This window comes from Diadema setosum, chromosome 14, assembly GCF_964275005.1.
Source record: "Diadema setosum chromosome 14, eeDiaSeto1, whole genome shotgun sequence".
Classification (NCBI taxonomy): domain Eukaryota; kingdom Metazoa; phylum Echinodermata; class Echinoidea; order Diadematoida; family Diadematidae; genus Diadema; species Diadema setosum.
In genome coordinates, this window is record NC_092698.1 from 36,915,784 (window position 1) to 36,937,194 (window position 21,411).

The 21,411-nt window shown below is 38.1% G+C and overlaps 2 protein-coding genes across 3 annotated transcripts in view; one reads left to right on the forward strand and one right to left on the reverse strand.

The window, feature by feature from the left end:
- The window catches only part of LOC140238329 (uncharacterized), a 57,435-nt gene extending 49,456 nt beyond the window's left edge, over window positions 1–7,979 (reverse strand). The window contains exon 1 of the mRNA XM_072318263.1: window positions 7,824–7,979. Within this exon, the coding sequence (XP_072174364.1) occupies window positions 7,824–7,979 (156 nt within the window). The remainder of the gene's footprint in view (window positions 1–7,823) is intronic.
- On the forward strand, window positions 7,884–20,321 carry LOC140237669 (uncharacterized). 2 transcript variants are annotated; one of them, XM_072317594.1, is made up of 10 exons: window positions 7,884–8,231; window positions 10,130–10,142; window positions 10,889–11,018; window positions 12,432–12,549; window positions 13,094–13,261; window positions 13,486–13,639; window positions 14,465–14,513; window positions 15,572–15,798; window positions 16,662–16,852; window positions 18,238–20,321. In XM_072317594.1, the coding sequence occupies exons 1-10, from the start codon at window positions 8,183–8,185 to the stop codon at window positions 18,438–18,440; spliced, it is 1,302 nt and encodes a 433-aa protein (XP_072173695.1). In that variant the 5' UTR covers window positions 7,884–8,182; the 3' UTR covers window positions 18,441–20,321. The 2 variants fall into 2 exon arrangements, with proteins under 2 accessions (XP_072173695.1, XP_072173696.1); XM_072317595.1 differs by lacking the exon at window positions 7,884–8,231 and adding an exon at window positions 9,819–9,901 and having other exon boundaries at window positions 10,127–10,142.
- Window positions 20,322–21,411: the final 1,090 nt, after the last annotated feature.

Here is a 21,411-nt window from a genome sequence, read left to right on the forward strand (position 1 = left end):
CAGGCATAGCTCGGCGGAAGAGATTAATACATCGGTGGTCATAGCAACAGAGGTAGAAACATTAGCAGAAAAAAAAAGTAGCTCAGTCGGGTTACGTTAGAAAAGTGAGGCTAAGGTATAGCTGCACCAACAGTGGTCGTAGCAGCTGTGATATCAGTTCAGGTAAGTCCAGTTCAGTTCGGTTTTATTTCTGCATTCCATTGCTAGTACAGTGACACAAAAGCTGATAATAGTGTCGACATTATTGAATACAAAATGGACATACATTGCTATGTAGCATACACACACACATGAGAAAACGGTGAAAGTAAGAAACAATGGTTTTATCGAATGTACACTAAACGAAACACTTACAGCGTAAAGATTACCCCCGAAAATAAATAAGTAAAGGCATGCATGGCACCATCTTCATATCTCAAGCATAGCTTGACTATTGGAAGATGGCCCAATGTAATGTTTTATCATGAAACAAAGTAAATTATATCGTAGTGAATATTATATGAATCTCAGAGGTCCTAATAGGGTTGGATATATGATATGAAGTAATGGGTGTACGCTAATTGTACTGTGATGATGTTGCTTTATTAGGAGCCTATTACGAAAATGTTGTATGTATGATGCGAAAAACGTACCTTATATAACTATAATCACAATTTTAATAACAAATTATGACGACCGTATATTAATCCTTCTCCAGACGGGAACCATGTATGAGCATGCACTATCATAATACACTTATTGGAAGAACTATAAAATATAAGGATATGTTCTCGTCATTCTTAAAAGTACATATATATATACACATACATAAATATATATATGTAGATATATATTTATACACACACTTATAGTTATATTTAGATTGCGAGACAGAAAAAATCCAGACGCCTGGCCAATGATGTTTTAATGATTTTGGGGATACAAAAATGTAAATGACAATCCCATGATAATTATGATTCTGTGGTTATCAAGATGCTAATCAGACAATTGAAACTTTGGATATGAATAAATTGCGGAGTTTGCAGTGAGAAGACCATCAGAATGCATATTTACACGTAAATCAGCAATGCAGTAGCAATAAGATAGAAGATGAAAGGTAATTTAACCAGTATAGCGGCATCTACCTACATGAAAGAAATAGTAAGGGTAGCGATAGTACACGTAGGCCTAGGCCTATACTAGCCTTATGAAGACACCTTACATTGTGACATGTATTGTATTGATATGAGGTTATTGTATTTATTGGCAAATCCACGCTACATATTGGAAAGCTGAATCTCGAACTTCATGGGCAATCCAGATGCTTGGTACTGAAAGACTGCATCAGTGTGACCACTGTCACACAGTAGACATAATCATGTATTATGAGACCAGTGAAGGATTTAGTAGAAAAACACGCTTGATTACATCTGCCATCACCATCAGAAACATCTATTCATACAGGCGTCATTGACAACAATGAGCCAGGCTCATGTGTGTACTCACCACATCTATGGAGGTAAAGATGACTAGGAGTATTGTGAAACATGAACGTCTACTTTGCTTCATATCCATCATTGCACGAAGAAACACAGCTCCGATCAAATAAATTGGTATTCACTGTAACTGTCACTGGGCTGTGCATGCGTATCCTTTAGATTATATCCTCCGCGTAGTCATGATATTTTCTTTGTCGGTTTTGATGTCAAAAGACAGGAAACCTGTTGCTTACATTTTGTTTTTTATTCATATGAATGATGCAGTCTATAGGTAACTCACTGGAGAAGACTATGTCAATCTATTCTGTACGAGCGGTGCATGCAATTTGTAATGGCTCCCATACATGCATGGTTCAGATGTTCATAATAGTCCTTTGTTGTTTGCCCTATAGCTGAAAACGAAACAGTCTTTATTCCCGATCGCTGGAGCGATCTAAAGCCACCTCTATACCATTGGCCCCTTACCGTATATTTCACACATAAATCAGACCTCAATAAGCATGGTAAGAACTCTTGAGGAAGTCCCTATTCATAAGCACTGTATTAGGTATAGGCAGCTGATAGGGTTCAAATTATTGTGCCCGTTCGTTCATGGCCCATGCACCTGACGAATTGTCAACACGTTACAAACTCTCTCGAATCAAAGTCAAAGTGAAATTTACATGAGGATGCAGCGTCCTGATCGGCGGGCATTTATAGGAAAAGCTCTTAAAATTGACAAGATCATTGTCAACAGCTCAGTCGCTATAGGCTTCTTTGTGCGTATTATAGCGAAATGAGTTATGTCAAGCAGGTGACCGTACCTTTCCACAGTAGGCCTAAAAAATAAGTCCAAAAAAAAAATCAAATTTCTTTGTAAATGATCAAATCAATGTTCAGTTCTACATAATAATACATGTGAATATGATAACATGAAATTACATAAGATGCGATAACATGATTTTTTTTTTTAATAGGAATACAATGATATTATGCAAGGTATACAGCTATGCATGAATATATTTTACATTAATATCTTACATAAGAATACATTTTTGGTGTAATTTGATTTAATTTCATTATGACATGTTGATAACTGAAAAGAAAAAAAAAAACCCACCATGAATAAGTATGTAATATAAACATTTATATCCATATAGACAAAGGTTCTAAAAAAAAAAAAAAAAAAAAAAAAACCAGAAGAAAATGCTGTGTATTTCAATAGTTTGGAACATACAATCTGACCAATAATATTGCTGGATATCTTGAGTAAATACTGTTTTATTTTACACTTGGGGTCCGTTTGGGGTATATCCTTGGCGGAATTATTCAGGCTGATGTAGATCACTTGCTGAGAGTACAGAAGGCTGCCTTTTGTATCATGTTAGTTTCCGTTCTCATGCCAGGCTGCCAGTCAAGGAAAGAATATCCTTCAAGCTTCTTCTACTGGTCTACAATACAAAGTAGTCAACAATAGAGCCCCAGAGTACATTGGGGAGTGTTTGGCACGACATTCACACTCTCCGCGTAAAGATGCACTGCATGGTCTCTCATCGTCAGTGTTGTGTATCTTACACGTACATTCACTCAACCACGCAACAACAACATGCAGCTTTCTCTTCTACTGAACTCAGGCTGTGAAATAGACTCACTCCTCGTTTTAAATCGTCACCGGCACTGGATCCCTTAAAACAAAATTTGAAGACCTGCTTTATAATTCTGAGATCCCTTTTTATATAAATTATATATATATATATATGAGATTAAAACCTAAAATGGCATTAAAACGCTTTATCCTGGCGAGGAAAGCGCATATATATATATATATATATATATGTATATATATATATATATATATATATATATATATATATATATATATATATATATATATATATAGTACTACCACTGGCTGGGAAATTATATACATGCGTATCTCTTTTGGCGACCAGGGATGACAATGTCATCATAATAGCGCTTTGTATCCAGTGGAAAATGCGCTCTAAATCATAATTATTACTATTCTCTAGAAGTACAATTAACAACACGCACTATATATTCTCTTTATATCATAGTAACGTCTGATTACATCTAAGCACATGTCTAATTTTGCAAAATGAAAACAATAACATAAAGAGATCTAATCAAAGTAATTAATTATACACCAGAATCGTATCTGTCTAATTTATCTGTATGCCTACGTTTCTTAATTGACCTCATCTGTGAGTAGTTAGTAGTGAGTAGTTTATTTTATGATGATAATAGACCACTATGCGCTAGTCGAAGGTGCCACCCTTTTTAAACTGCTACACTGCATAGAGCTGCTGGACACTGGCTGTAGACGCATAATAATACTCTCCTATGTTATACCCCAAAATGATATACGCCCTTCGTTAAAGGACAAGTTCACCATCATAGACCTGTAGACAATGTGGATTGAGTAAATGCAGCAATATTAAAAGAATACATCAGCAAGAATTTGAGGCAGACAATCCGTTTGAAAGTAACGGCGTAGCCAGGATTTGATCTTAGGGGGGGGGGGCGGTTAGTCTGCGAGGGAGAGAAGCGACCGAGCCCGAGCGAGCGGAGCGAGCGAGGGGGGGGGGGGGGGGGGGAGGGTGTGGGAGGGGGGTGTCCCCCCTCCCACGGTAAGAACTTTTTGCATTTTGATGCTGTAAATGGTGCAATTTGATGCATGTTTTTCCGCGTTTTATCGACGTGAAACAGTCCCACTTGTTTAAGTTAGCAGTATATTTTAGTGTAGATTATTATTGAACAATTTGCCTATAAAATGGTATAATTTAAATACACTTCTTGAATTAATTCTTTTCACTGAATATCATGAACGCGACTGAACCCGAGCGAGCGGAGCGAGCCAACACTGTAAAAACATCGGTGTTAGATTTAACACCACGGGTGTTAAATCTAACACCGATCAAACTTCAATAAAGGACCACACCCACAGGTGTTAAAAATGCACTGTGATGGTGTTGAAAAGTGTTCACCTGACACTTCGTGGTGTTAATTTGACACTGTACCTGGTGTTATTTTGACACTGTACTGGTGTTTATTCAAAAATGACACCACATGGTGTTGATTTGATATTTGCTGGTGTTAATATCAATGGTTTAACACCCGTCCAGCTTCAATAAGGGACCACACCAGCTGGTGTTACTTTGGTGTAAATCTATTTTCACATTTTTTCAAAAATCTAGTATTTTAATGTAAAATTCTTGATCGTCTTGTTTAAATTAAAAATCAACAAGAAGTGCAGTTACTAGGAAACTCTTCCAAAAACAGTTTAAAATTTGGAAATGACACCCGTAGGTGTTAATTTAACACCATAAATGAGCACCGAAAATTTAACACCAGCTCGGTGTTCACTATTTAACACCGGACTTTTTGCAGTGAAGGGAGAGGGGAGGGTGTGGGAGGGGGGTGTCCCCCCTCCCACGGTAAGAACTTTTTGCATTTTGATGTTGTAAATGGTGCAATTTGATGCATGTTTTTGCGCGTTTTATCGACGTGAAACAGTCCCACTTGTTTAAGGTAGCAGTATCTTTAGTGTAGATCATTATTGAACAATTTGCCTATAAAATGGTATAATTTAAATACACTTCTTGAATTAATTCTTTTCACTGAATATCATGAACGCGACTGAACCCGAGCGAGCGGAGCGAGCGAGGGGGGAAGGGAGGGTGTGGGAGGGGGTGTCCCCCCTCCCACGGTGAGAACTTTTTGCATTTTGATGTTGCAAATGGTGCAATTTGATGCATGTTTTTGCGTGTTTTAACGAGTTGAAACAGTCCCACTTGTTTAAGGTTGCAGTATATTTTAATGTAGATTATTATTGAACAATTTGCCTATAAAATGGTATATCATTTAAATAATCTTCTTGTATTAATTCTTACACTGAATATCATGAACGCTGTCTGCAGTTCAGCAATCAAACAGAAAAAGCATGCACACGAGGGTGTAGATAGTGGCATATCCCCTCCCACACGAAGGTGATTTTGCGTTTTCAGACCTGAAATTCAGCGATCTGGTGCAAATTTTTGGTGCAATACTTTTTCATCGAAGTGTTAAAATCACGGAATTTAGCTCTTATTCCGAATGTGCACCATCTGTGTGTATGTATAAAGTCTAGTGAGGTAGAGCTTAGGGGAAGGGGGATTCCTCCTCCCGCTCGCGGAGCTTTTGCGTTTTTAGAATGGAAATAAAGCGATCTGGGTATAGCCACAGTCTACTTCTATGCATGGCGGAAGGGGGGGGGGGGGAGGGGCGGAAGGGGGGGGGGGGAGGGGCGGGCGAGCAGGGAGAAGGCGTGGGCGAGTGTTATCTCCACCCTTCCCTTCCGATGGAGCTTTTGCCTTTTTAAGGTTGAAATTGAGATATCTCGTATACGCATATTTGATGGAATCAACGTTTGGGAAATCACAAAAAAACAAAAAAAAACAAAAAAAACAACTGATTGGGGGGGGGCTGAGGGAGGAAAGGATCGATTTAAAGGGGAAATTCCCCTTATACATGAGGGAACCTTGAGTTTTCGGAATATAAGTGATAAGTCTTGTGCACTCAGAATTATTCATATTTTTTTTTTTGTAAATCTAAAAAGTGTACTAAGCTAGGGAAAGAGGCACAGAGGGGGAGGGTTTGGGAGGGGGATACCCCCTCCCAAGCACGAGAGATTTTGCATATTTTGAATTGAAATTCAACGATCTGGTGCACACTTTGAGTGAAATATTCAAAAAAAATATCTTATTTGATGAAAGGTTGCAAAGGAGACCCGCTTCATGTGCATGCATACAGTATACACGCATTTTTTTTCCGCCTCCCAAACAAATCCCCGGTCCAAATCTTAGGGGGGGGGGGGGGGGGGGCGACCGCCCCCATCGCCCCCCCCCCCCCCTGGCTACGCCAGTGTTTAAAAGTTATTAATTTTTGAAGTTTCTGCTAAATCACTACTGGATGAGAAGACTAATACAGCTTGTGATTTCATATGTGTACAACGATATAAAGAAAATACAAAATTCAAGATATTTTCACTTGTCTCGCATAATAAAAGAACACTTGACTTCCCTCTTTCAGAAGGCAAGGGGGAATAATATTACCCTTAACTTACGTCAGTGATGAGTCGAGGAAATATGCACTTTTTTCAAAAAGTATAGTTTTGTGAAATTCTCTTTATATTTTCTTATAATGTATCGTTGTACGCATGTGACATCATACACTATATAGTATAAAAAGAGTCTTCTCATTCAGCAGTGACTGTGTAGAAACTTAAAAAAAAAAAAAAAACTTTTGAACGAATTGTCCGATTTCCCCAAACTCTCACTGATGTGTTCTACTTATATTGCTGTATTCACTCAATATACATACACGAAGGTGAACTTGTCCTTTAAGAATCTAGTAGGCCTACTAATGCACGCTCGCTTCCAGCAGAGGACTTAAACCCATTCAAACAACCACCCCCAACCCCCCCCCCAAAAAAAAAAAAAAAAACCACCGTGGAACCCATTGTAAAAACACAGCATGTAGTTGTTTTTGCTTCTGAAAAGAAAAAACCCGTCATTATACAAATTTAATGAATCGCAAAAAACATGATTGACACCCAAAGGCAAAGCAGATGATACAAAGTGTACTCTGAAAAGTCATCCTTCTTCAGCACCAATAGGCACCCTATAATGGAGTCGGCAAAAAGATTTCGCTTCGATAGTTTTAACTTCTTACAACGTGAGCCGTAGGCCTAATTCTAGACAGATGACAGGACACTCGCGGAGATCATTTTCCACGTAACGACAGTTTGCCCTTCCTGCTCAGCCACACTTTGGGGTATCTTACCCAAGCCGTGTGGGAAAAGCTCATTCTTATGACATCCGATTACTGCAGCCACACTTTCCCTAAAAAAAAAAAAAAAAAAAAAGGGGGGGGGGGGTTGTTAAACAGTACTGTTGTTAAAGGAAAAGGAAACCGAAATATTGTGTGGATTAAGTTAATACAGAAATATTTGTAGAACACACATCATTTAGAGTTTTTGGACAACAATAGAAAGAAGAGAAAATAATGATAAAAATGATGATAATAATACTAATGATAATAAAAACCAACGAAGTTTAACCACTTTTTTTTTTTTCTGGTGCAACTTCCAGGGTGAAAAAAGAGAGAGAGTGTGTGTGTGTGTGGGGGGGGGGGGAACCCAAGTAGTTAAACTCTATGCATTCCTTTGTTTTCTGCAAATAAACAAGTAGGGGCCCTAACAACCCCCCCGTCTGCCGATCACACATGCAGAAGAGCAATTCCAGCAGAAATCGCCTTTTCCTCATTTCCACTTCCTGTATTTTGCTTACTTCCCGCATGTTCACCTACCCTCCCCTTTTTGCTGCTGAACGCCCGGAATTTGTCAGTCTGCCAGTTCATATCAAATCTCCCGCCTCTCTGTAGCTGTGTGTCATGTAGGATATTCCATATACCCGGCCGCGCACCGTCCACGGTCACGGGTCCGTCCTGCCATGCCCGCGGCATTTCCTGCATAGAGTCAAAGGTTGCGTCGTCAGTTTTTGAAGCACAAAGCAATCTCTAACGTTAGACACACGTTTACTTGAAGTTTGAACAGAAGTGAGGAGTCAGTGAAGTTGATACAGACAGTAGGCCTATGTCATAGTCCCTAGAGTGGTCTAACTTGAATTTGCATTCATTCACTCCTTTTTTTTCCCGCAATTTCAGAGATGTCAGGGCCGCTCTATCTTCATGTCGATCTTGTCAAGGATTATCAAGGTAAGCTACGTTAACGTTAACGTAGAGTCTAACGTTAGAATAGTTCTCTGTCTTACTTAAACACTAACTAACAGTTAGCCGTGCTGAACTTAAAAGAGTTGGAGTTGTTACATAATATTAATAACATATCACCTCACAATACCATCATTCAAGTAGACTCTAGAAATTCTACTTAAAAAGTAAAGACTTCTAACTTTAGGCTTGGTATTTAAAATCATGCCCCATCAATTTCGGACATTTACCTTTTGTTTAGTTGTCTACCAGTGATCAGCCTAGCCTAACCCTTAGAGATTCTTTGAGTGCTTGACTTTACACTTGCGGACAGGCCGATGTGCAGATAGGACCTAGTGGCCTACATTCTATTTCTAAATTTCTAACGTTAACACGTGGTCGTTAGGACCTATGTGTTAGGTCTAACGTTGGAGACTTTTCCAGAGTCTAACGTTACGTTAGAACTAACGTTAACTCAAGATATCTAACAAGTTAGAGGTTCTAGTCCTACATCATTTCGGCCTAGGTTCTACCTGAATTAGATCTAGATTCTCTAACGTTAGCATTAGACTCAAACCGTGTGAATTAGATCTGACAACTTGGGCCTAAATCTCTTTGTTTATGATGACGCCCAGTAATGTTAGGCAGTAACGTAGAGTCTAGACCGTTTCTAGTCTAAATCAAACTGAAAACTTGTAGGTCCTAGAGGGTATATAGTCAATTGACAATACACAACAGATCCAGGCCTGAGCCTGAAGAGTTCTATATTTATGAGATCCATGGCACAGGTGGTATGCAAACTGGATTAGAATCTATTGTATATCTAAACCAGACCCGCTGGGGGAGGGGGGCTAGGCCCTGTAGCTAGATGGCTACATCTCAACAGTTTCAGCACAAAGGATATTATTCCGATTGTAATCAAAATCCGAGAATTCACTGCTCTCTGGCTGAAAGAGTGCAACCATTTACAAGTGTGACACCTTCCTTCAAGTACTGCTACTCGGCGATTAATGGCAGCAAATTTCATATAGGCCTAGGCCTAGATTCTACAGAACTTTGCTTTGAGTGCTTTGTACATTGATCAAAGGTATTCATAGAATACTCTACAATTTGTTCTCCATGTTTGCACTACTAAAATTACTATAGAAACTACACACCTCATGAAAGTTAAAGGGACAATCCAGATAATTGAATCATTTAGCATAATGTGGTACACGTGACCATGAATTGATAGTACCACCATGTAATATGATGTATAAATTTGTGGTCCTTGAGCAGATGAACCAATCCTCTTAAAACCTAAAACCTAAAACCTAAAACACTGAACAAGGGTGATGACATAGGACATCTGGAGGCTCACATATTCCAATAAAGTAGCATTTTTATCATACAATACCACTTGCTCAACAAGTCCTCCTGTGCAGAATTTTTGCATGTTTTCTTTGTTCTGCTTACCTAGGTACCAAATCATTCTTATGTGAAGCTGCTAGATGTCATTATCCTCATTCTTTGTGAGTTCTTGTCAATTTTGAAACCATTTTTGTTTTTCCATCCCAAACACCATAGATTCTGGAACTCAGTAGGCCTACTTACTGAAACCAATTCATATGTGTTCAATTGTAAAAGTCTGAATATCATCCAGAAGTCTCCTTTCAGCTCCATAAGGGGAAATTAGCATGGTATATATTTTGCTACATGTTTCATTTTTTACTATTTTGAAAAGGAATTATTACTTGATAACTAGCTAAAAAATAAAAAATAAATAAAACGTAAGTATGTTATACAGGCACTGCTGGTATATCTTTACCAGTAAAGTGTCTGCATCTTTGCCATGTTAAATCTTTCATATTTTTCACTTCTTTTTTTATTCTCTACTATGTGACTGCTACTCCAATTCTACCTAGTAGATGCAGCAGCCTGGTAAGTTATTCACAGTTTTGGTAATTCATCCATTCATCAAAACTTTCAGTATGTTCACATCTGCAGGAGATCACTTCAATGATCTATAACACTCTCATCTCTTATGATTTTCCCTTGACAAAAGAAATTGTAGGCCTATGGTACTTTAGGATAAGCAAATTGATGAAAGATGTACCATGGTTTTGCAACATGTATTATTAATGTAATTGTCCTGCATGTATGCTACTGTATGTGCTGCAAGTGTGAGGTTTTTGGATGTGTCACAGATTTTGAAAACATGGTTTTCTTTCCATACTGCTGTTGCCAGAATTTAAAAGTATATGATATCAGTGAAATAGATATTTGTCAACTTCTCTAGCTGTCAATAATTTTGTGGTCATGTCTACTGCTGAAGAAGTTTAGTGCGACATCTGTCTCAAACCTGATTTACATGAGTGCCAGCAAGGCTCGCCTTGTATGTCGCATGGATGAATTATGCAATGTTGGTGGGCGTGTCTCCCAGACTGCAGGTAAATGATACTTCCACCCTCATCTAGATTAAAGAATAAGATAGGAAAGTTATGAATGATAAGTTACATTGCAAGGAATTTATACTTGCTTTTTGTGGTATCTAATTACTTAATTGGTGGAAATTCATGTAAATCTTGATCAGATATTAGCACTTGATATCTTGCTGAAAATGTTTTCCTTGATTCTTCAGAGGGTAATCTGTATCTTTCTTTTTTTTAACCAAACTGAAATTTAAGGTTATCAACAGCATCTGAAGAGTGTCAAAAGACAACTTGTGTGGATTTGAGCACCATGATTGCTGGATGTGACAACTGCCTAGCCCTGATCAATGAGCTGAAGAACCGGGAGGAGAATAGTTTCAGAAAGGTACCTGTGTCTACCCAAGTATTGGTTGGACAAATAAAATCTGGATGTATTTTGCACATGATCTCTCCTCAAATGTGACCTCCTATGTGACCAAAAAACAAACAAACAAACAAGCAAACAACTAGTGATAACTGTATCGACTAAGTATAGTGCCTTGTGAGGTCAGATGACATTGCGCAGATGATAATGATGTCCAGGTAATTGTTATTTCATGTGTCAACACTCTTTAAAGTTCTTGAGACTGTATGGTTGCTTTGTGTATGATGTAAAGACTCTGTGGATAATGGCAGTGCTGAACAAGATGAAGTCATACTGAGGTGCGAGGTTAAAAGTTGTATTGTTTTTGAAAGGATTGAAGAGTTTTGATTTTTTTTTATTTATCTTTTTTTTTTTACTTTAAATGCAGATTAAAAATGTATCTTTGTTCTTTTTTTCCCATGCTGCTACATGGTATTCATATTGTAATCTAAACTTCTCTTTCATGGATATGCCCTGCCTGCAGAGAGCAATGCTTTGGCTGTGTTATAGTTTTCTGATTTCATGACCAATTCCCCTTGTGATGATTTTTTTCAAAGTGTACAGGAATAATGACATAACAATGATAGTAATAGACATGATGAGGCTGACATGTCCTACTGTATGCAGTAACAGTTTAAGAAGGAGGAGGGCCAGAGAATCTCAAAGATTTATTCAAAATATTTGCAAAAATACAGAAAAGATGTAGGCTGGTGTCACATGCAAAGAACAAAATTGAGTGAAGTTGTATGAGCAAGAACTGAGAAGTGTTCGAGAAGTGCTCATCTTTGCCAACATCCGATATATTAGACACAGAGATTTTATGATTTCCCCATGAGGGCTGTTAAAATGACAGATGATAAGAGAGTGGAAAGCTGAGAAAACAGGCTATTTCTACAAGCAGTCATGAGCAAACTCTTCGATTTCCCCAAAGTATTGTATTGCAAATGTTGTATCCTTGTACATTGCTGTATGAGAGTAGTGAACTATCCATCTTCCATGAGAATAATGACATATCTCGACTAAAGCTTGACATGACGACACCTCAAGACCTAGATGTGGCAGTAACCCCTTTATGATTTACAGTTACACTGTACTCATAAATGAGCTGACCTCTACCAGTACTTCGCATTTCTGGAAGAAAATATTCATTGTAGTGCTGCCATTCTGACCTCATTATTGCTGGTTCATACTGTTGCATTATAGTACGCAATATATTTCAACATTAAACAAAAATGATAATTCATACCAAATTAGCTTACCTTTACTTAACAATCCTGGATGGGCATCTTCAATGTAGAGGTATAATTTCTGCCCCCCCCTTTTTTTTTCTGATTCATACAACTTTTCATCAGTCTATCAAAGGTATTGAAACCATATGTTCTGAATGTTTTGTAGAGTGCTCTAGAGCAGCTGAGTATTAGTCTATGCAATTCTTCTCGGATACTTCACACCAAGAGAACCAAGGTGGACAGCAGTAATCATGGCAGCCAGCATACTCCTGCTCATGTGAAAGGTAGTACAAGAAGTAAAGAAAATAGATATTTTCCAGATTGTTCAAGTCTCTGTTGATGGGTGGATTGCTGTCAGTCTGAATGTCTTATTGACCAAGCATCTCTCAATTCTCTTGGCTGGAAAAGCAAGAGCTTCCCTACATCTTGTGCTATACTAATTTGCCTTATTGGTATGGGGTAAAATAGGTATTTCTGCTGAGTCAGAAAAAGCTATATATGGTATGCAAAAGAAGAAAAAAAGGTTATAGTATATATGCAGGGCTCAATATTGGCGGGGGCCCAGTTGCAGTGGGCCATTAAAAATTGTTGGGCCACCCAAAAGCAATTTATATTAAATAGCATCTTGAAATGAGATCAAATCATCTTTGGTTGACTTTTCATTTTTCCGTTGTGTGCCAGCACCCTACTTTGAGGCCACAGAATGGAATGGTATTATGCCAAAGAGATGCATTTCAAAAAAACTCATAGGATTTAATATTTGTAGGTACATTGTATGTGTATAGTGATAATTGTATAGTGATAATGTCTATTTTTACTTTGCTTCAGGGGAAAAAGGTAATGAACACTGGCAAACTAAGCGAAGAGCAGTCATAGAAGACACTATTATCCAGCAAGGGAACATCAGCTTCAGAGATGTGGCTGGCCTTGCTGAGGCTAAGGAGACACTAAGAGAAGCCATAGTGATGCCCATAGAATACCCACAGCTCTTCACAGGTAACCCGCCTAATCATCTCCTTGCCTCGATGTCTTCCATGGTGTATAAGAAAACATTAAAAAAATAAATGTTCTGCTTCAAATAGCATCTATACAGCAAGAATATGATAGGGTTAAAAAAAAAAAACACATCTTTGCCATTCATGATCTACTGTATTATATTTTTCTTTTTCAGATTCTGATTAACTATTTGATGTGCTGTCTTGTCTTCCTTCTCTCAAAAGGGGGACTTAAACCATGGAAGCGAGTTCTGCTGTATGGACCACCTGGAACAGGCAAATCGCGACTTGCCCAAGCTGTGTCTAGTGAAATTCACTCTACCTTCTACTGTGTCTCCAGTGCTGACCTCATATCTAGCTGGGTTGGAGAGAGTGAAAAGTAAGTTGGACACTAACCTTTGCCAGCTGCACAACTGTGTACGAGCTCTGCTACCAGTATCTATTTACAATGATATATACAAAATATGCTTTGCATGGTACATATAGAAAGTGACACATACTCCCTCCTCTGTCCTTTGACATAATCAGCACTTGAGTGAAAATGCCTTTTTGAATAACAAACTCCCCTGTTTAACGTACACACAAACAAAAGCATACAGTATATCATTCACTCCTGTTAGTTGATACTTGGTTCACTTGCTTTAGTAAATACCCAACATTAGAAAGTTAAATGAAATGCAGTAAAATGGCATATGGCATATAGTTTAGTGAAGTAATCAAATTTTAAGACTAAGCAGAGAAATGGGTATGTCAATCTCTGCTGTAGAAAAACTATTTGTGGTCAATAGAACTTAAGTTAATTGTTGTTTTTGAGCCTAGGAGAAATGTTGATTGTTGATTGCAGGTCTGCCCAAAATCCCCCCCCCCTTGCAATTATCATCCTTTCAGATTTCACATCATCACCTCAACTATCCATTTTTCTAAGATTTTCTTGTCAATCTTGTGTGAGGTCAGATGAGGCTTTGCCATCAAAGTTGTAACATGTATTGTCCTTGTAGTGTAGCAAGGAGAGGGGTGAAAAAATAGTGGGTTTCAAAAAGGAATTGCTCCATGATGACACATAGCAAGGGGATAAATGTATCAAAGATTCCCAGAAAACAAAACAGTCGGTTGAACAAGGACAAGTCCATTTTGGGTGAGTGCATAATTGAACAATATCATAGACATAATTGTGTAGATAACCTTTGTCTCATATTCTTTGTAGAATTATCAGAGAACTGTTTCAGCACGCAATACAGCAGACAGGAAGATCAGTAAGTATGTTTCCCTTTTGATGCCTTTCATATCTTTAGATATGTTTGTGATGATGGATCCAGCATAGAGAAGCTGGCATTACGTTTTAAGTATCAGTTTGAAATATGACAGTCGTAATTTTGTTCCAGTAGAGTACAGTAATGTATTGTTATGGTGCTACAGAGCTTCTCTGTAAATATTGGTGTGCTTATGCGATTCTTGGTGAGACATCAAATACACACAAGTGCATGTCGTCGAGTGGAGATAGTATTAAAAGCTGTGTTTGTGCACTACACCAGTCCACACCTCTCTGTCAGTGCTGTGGTATATGTACAGAATGTCCACCCTTTTGTCAACAAGAACATCTTCCCATGTTATGTAGACAGAATAAGGCAGAACTGCATCATTCAGCATTTGTCAAAACGTCTGTTCCATTTCATAGGAAGTAGCTATGATAGCAACTCATCTGCAGTGGCAAATGTGATGATAACAACAAGAATCTTGCTTCCTGATTGGATGTTGCTACAAGAAGCTGTCATTCAAGCTAGAATTGCTATATCATAACATCTTTTAGGAAATGTGACCCTTCAGTTGGCCATCAAAGACTGATGTTTTAGAAAAAAAAAAGCCAGTTTATCTTTTCTGGTAATAAAACCAGTTTTATTAACATTCTAGAAAGTTAAGTCCCTAAATACACATTTTGCATAATATTGATTGACATTAAAAAGGGACATACTATAATTTAGATAAAAAGGACCTGGGAAAAGATTAGTTGGCACACTCTGGGTGTTCTGATTAGTAACACACAGTAATTTGATTCTGTGTTTCTAGACTTGTAAAATAATTGCAGCAAACTGGACACTGGAATGTTATTACCAAGATTATGGCTACATATGCATTTTATGAAGGAATTGGGGATAGATAACATAACATGCTGGAAATGTTGGGTCTTGTCAAGAATGCGTGTAGTATGGGGGATTCAAAGCTGAGGTTCAAAGACAGATGTGTTGCATAGTGTTGCTGCAGCAAGTGAAAATAACAAACCAAAATAAACCCCTTTCAAAACTCTGCTGTGCAGGTGATATTCATCGATGAAATTGATAGTATATGCCGAAGCCGTAGCTCATCGGAGGAAGAGCACACGAGGCGGGTGAAGACTGAACTGCTGAGGCAGATGGAAGGTGCCGATAATGCTGCTGCTGTGGAGAAGATTTTTCTCCTGTGTGCTACGAACCGTCCTTGGGAGTTGGACTCTGCATTCCTGAGGCGCTTCCAGAAGAGAATCTACATTCCTCTGCCGGACAGGTGTGTGTGGAATTCTTTGTTTTGTCTTTTGTAAAATATCTACAGGCTGAATACCTTTGTTGCTGCTAGTCATGTTCAAGAGATCCAGGTTTTCAAAGATATTAATCATAACAGATTGCTACCATAGTGTACAAATCATTTAATTGATAGCTTGATAGAAATATGATGAAATAAGTAAAAATTGTGGTAAGACGATTTCATTGCGTTGAGAGAAAATGAAAAATCAGATTTTTTTGCTCACCTGTTTTGTGTCCAATGATGAGAGTGAATGTTTGCTAGCATTATTGAGCATAATTATATGCATGTGTTGTGTGGATTAATTCTACTTCAGTCATGTGTACACAGTTCCAGTGGCGGATCCAGGGGGGGGGGGGGGTGGGGCGCACCAGGTGCGCGCCCCTTTTATTTTTTTTTGTGAAAGGAAAAGAAATAAAAAGAAAAATGGAGGGGGCATGTGCATTCCCCCCTTTACGGAATTCCTGGATACGCAACTAAGTTCATATATATATATATTTTTTTCTTATTTGTTGAACCCTTTTGTGTACCACCTCTTTGTGTAAATCATGACTGCTTGAAATAAGAGTGTAATACATGTATATAGCATATTGATCATAACAAGGTGAATTAGTATTATAGTGAGAATTAGCCAGTCACCCTGTGTGTTGTTTGTCTTTTCAGTAATGCAAATTTTTCCTTGTAAATGTTCTTTAAAGTCACATAGTATTGCCAGATCCGTGTAGTCAGTTTTGTATGTTTTTGTAGGCAACCTTCTTGTGTTCTTTCAGTAGATACCATTTGTGAGAGGAACATTAATTTCAACATTGTATTGATATTGCATAACCAACACATACCTATACAAGCAGCAATGCTAGGAGGGACATCCTCAAGATTCACACCAAATCTTCAGGCATTAAATTCTCTGAGGGAGAGCTGCAGCTCTTCGCTGCCAGCACAGAGGGATACTCTGGCAGCGACTTGTCTAACCTGATCCTGTCAGCCATGTATGAACCTGTTCGGGAAGTTCAGAAAGCTACCCACTGGTTTGAGACAGAAGGTATTACAGTGGAAGGTTATTCAGCAGCTAGAAATGATAGGGTAGCCAAGGTGCTATCACAGAGTGTGATAACCCTCAAGTGGTATACCTGGGGGCAAGTGAAATGAAATTTCTTTTTTTTTTTTCTGATCTCTGAAAACAAATAAAATTCTGGCAACATTTTTATGGTATAAAATAAACTACTACTACAAGATGCTGCTGCTGCTGCTGCTGCTACTACTACTACAGTGTTGTACTAATAATAATAATGATAATAATGATAGTACTTATACTACTTCTAAAATGGGCAGCAATGATTAAAATGACAGCTGACTGATATGAACAAAAAAGTATATAAAACGTAATGACTAATGGCAAGTTGTTTATATTATCACTTCATGAGTACTGCAGGTATCGTGATTGAACAAGTTCAGCTTAAAAGTAATTGACTGTGGAGCTCAGAATCACATAACATTGAATGGGCACACAGAATGTGGCTTGCTTGGAGGGACAGTTCAAGTGAACTTTAATCTGGACAGAGGACTGCACAGCTGTTTATTTGCAATTCTTCCCCCCCCCCCCTTCTTCTTCTTTACATGTCATGCTTCCTCTGCTGCATCATCTACCTTGTTGTTTTCCCCAGTCTATTTCTGTTCTACCAAGATTTCTTCCTTGTCTGTTTGTGGTCTTGCTAGGGACAAGTCAACACATTCTTACCCAGATTCATCATATTTCGCTATCTATTTATATGATGAAGTAATGTCAGAATATGGGCATGCCTTGACCAAGTAATAATAATACTTACACACACTCTCTGTGATAGAATATCACCCAATATTTAGATCACCATGAGATAGATTCTGGAGAAAGTTTATCCCAAATGTTTTGAGGTTGTTGTTTTCTTTAGAGAAGTTACCAAAAAATTCAAGCAACCACTGTGACCAGTCAATGAAAGGAAACCCTATGTCCAGGAGAATATTCTATTAAAAGGGCAAATCCCACATCAGTCTCTGAATGAGCTATACGTTTTGATGTACTACTGGCTAAACAGTAGGGTAAATATAGGAAAGAATCAAGGCAGTTTGTAATGTTTCAAAGATGTTTATGAGCCATTTTTAGAAACTTTGGCCTCAAGAAATCAATCCCATTAACAGTCTTGAGACAAGCTGTCAGTTTATATTTTTGTTTTCTTTTTGACAGGCAAACAAAATTATGTCATTTTGATGTACTAGTAGAAATAGGCTAAATATAGGACTAATGTCTCATTACATTTCTTAATGTTTCACAGATATAGATCAACCATTTTTAGAAGTTTTGGCCTTATGGATTAATGTTTGTGAAGCTCCTTCCTGATGCATGGTTTCAGAACACAAATTAGTTAAAGATATTACACTATTTTTGTGCAGACGGACTGTTTACCCCATGCAGTTCGAGTGCATTGAATGCCATTGAGAAATCATTGACTGGACTTCCACCAGATCTAGTGCGCCCACGTCAGCTTACCATCGAGGACTTCCTGAAGGCCCTGTCATCTTGCCATAGCACCATCAGTCATGCCGAGCTGGACAGATTTACAGAGTTCACTGAAAAGTATGGACACTGTGGATAAGTTGTCCAGAACATATGGGAACAAAAGTCTTCATCACAGTCTATAGCTTGTTTGTCAATTGTGTTCACCAAACATCTTATTCTCTTTCCGCTTCAGTATATGACCTAGTAAGAAATGAATTTGTTTGAAATCATATTTAGACTGAATGATGGTTCTACATTGTACCTACACGACATGTTGACAAAGTTTGTGGTAAAATGCCCCATTGCAAACATTTAATCTAAAAAAATGGCAATTGCATGTATCTGTTGATCACCTCAGCACGCATAATTGTCTATCCCATTAAGGGTGGAGATTTGACTAAGGTATCAAAATGGGACTCAGACATCATCAGTCAATACACTGTCACAAAATGTGCCCATGGATTATAAGACTCACACAAAATCACAGCAGTCAATTTCCCAGGTGGCCTGGAAATACGTGATTTAGGTCAGCATTTTTTCTATGTCCATTTTTGCCGCTTAGTGGGGGAGTAATTTTGCTATCCAAGTCTGAAACTTGGATAGAATTCAATGAGAGTGGTTTTTATTAGCTTTTGTTGATCCGTAGTTCTACCATTTGATTGATTTTTCTTCTGTTTTCCACTAACTGGCTACATGGAAGTGTATATGACTACCCTGCAAGAGCTTATAAATAGCAAATACAGTAGACAGTAAAACAATACCAATAGATAGAGATTGAGTCAGTGCCCTTTACTAGACCATTAACCAGAAAACCATCTTTTCAGTCATAACAGTTCTCGAGTTTAGACTTCTTAACACTTGGATCAATGAATTAGCAAGAATCGGGTTTAATGAGTTAAGTTCATTGAATTCAATGTAGTTTCACTGATGTCTTTTTTGAGCTTCAAATCTTGTGTGACGAATTTATGTCGAATGGGATAAGGAGTGCCAGAAATTTTGTATGTAAAATAGAATGCATCTGTTCATACATGATTAAGCTGAATTTGAGGGAGATAGTATACAAAATCATTAAATTCTTAGCCTTTTCTCATGAGTGACAAATGTCTCTGTTGTAAGACAAATTTCTTTACTACTTTTACTCCAGTCTAGCTAACTTTTACATTGTTGTGAATACTTTTTGTTTCAAAACTTAACTGTATGCTTCCTGTCTCAAACTATGCAATCCACCACTAACATCTTTCCACACTATCAAGTTTTGTTCCATTTATCCGTTTAATTTGAGAATGTCCATTCTGAATGGTCCCTGATTAGGCAAGACACTGGTGGGTACCTCATCTGTACACACTGCGGTTGTATGCTGTTATAATTATGCAATACTTTGTTACTACACAAGATGTGTTATAATTATGTATAGTTGCCTCAAAGTATTACCCTGTTTTGTTAGTGTCGTGAAAGACAAAAGTTCCACAAGATCATCACTAAACATTTTTTTTTTTTGTTAGGTCTTAGCAGTGATTTCACAGCCATCTATGCCTTTTGTTCACATTAAAGGAGGAGTGTTGCATGCATGGAAAATACTTTCCATGGTGTCTTTTAGCGTAATTAAGAGCTCAAAGAGGGTATGCTACAAGTAAGTGTGAATGGTAAAGATATGCAGATACAGATTGCATGATATAAGAATGAAGCGTGGTCAGGTGGTAGAACAGTGAAATGTGTGAAAGTGTGCACATACAACAGCCAAAAAACAGTTCTCATACACTTGCAGAAACTGTCAGTTTTGGCTCTAAAATGGACACATTATATACATAAGAAAGTGTGAAAAAATGCTGTGGTAACACAATTGCTGTTGAGAACTGACGAAAATAAGAAATATTAGCCAAAAAGGTATACTGATGCTATCGCAATCTCTTGGAACCTATCCAGTCATGGTTAATTTGTCATGTTTTATATCAAATACAAATTGGGCCATACAGCTGTAGCAATATCCTTTGATCTTGAATTGTGAGAATGAATAACTTGGGAAATATAAACCCTTTTGCAAAGTCGTCTCTTAATGGACTCGCACATGGCAGGAGGTGGACTCGCACGCACACAGCAATCGGATGGGAGCCAGCTACTCTTGCAGCTCGCCGGCCACGTGCTGTGTATGCAAGTCCATGGCTCTCTTTCTGTGTACGTGTGCTGAAATTATAGCAAGCTGCCTTTGCAAAAGGCTAGGAAATATACTGCAACAGGGGCGGATCCAGGATTTCCGTAATGGGGAGGCGCCTTTACAAAATTAAAGGGGGCGCAAGAGCCCCCCCCCCCCATTTTTTTTATTTCTTTTGTTTAAAGAAAAAATAAAGAGGGGGGGGGGGCACACGCCCGGTGCGCCCCCCTCTGGATCCGCCACTGTGCTAGGGCATGATAGATATCCACTGATTTTTATGTATGCAGAATCTAGAGATCAATGTCCATCATCATGCAACATTCTAACTACCCACTACTGAACCGGGAGGGCGCCATAAGAATAAAAGTCATTTACTCCAATCTAAATCATTTTACGCTATTGCTCTCAAAACACCAGTACTCCAAAACAACTTGTTATCCTGGCAAATTGCGTCAACAAGACAAGTTCCTTGGTAGACCCTTGTCATATTACTAATATATTGCTGGCATATTCCACCTGGTGGATGATGAATTCTCAGCCCTTCTGAGACCTATGTTTTTCCCTGGTTTTGCTAAACCTTCATATTTTTAAAATCTTATATAATGTCACGTTCATCCTGAAAAGAGTGGAAATCGTGAGAGGGTGCGAGGGTTATCCCAACAATACATCAAAGATGTACCGCATTTTCAGTTTATCTATTTATTTATTTTTTGTTTTGTTTTAATCTCCAGAAATGCTGATACATGTAGAAGTATGTCTTCCACAAGGAAATGTATCGGGTAAACACTGTCTCGGTAGAAAATATTCACATTAGTGACTAAACTTGGTTGTTTTCTCTAATGGAAATAAATCAGGAGACCTCCCAACCATTCTGACTGAAATGATTTGGCTAAAAAAGGGGGAAAAAGAGCAGTTCCCA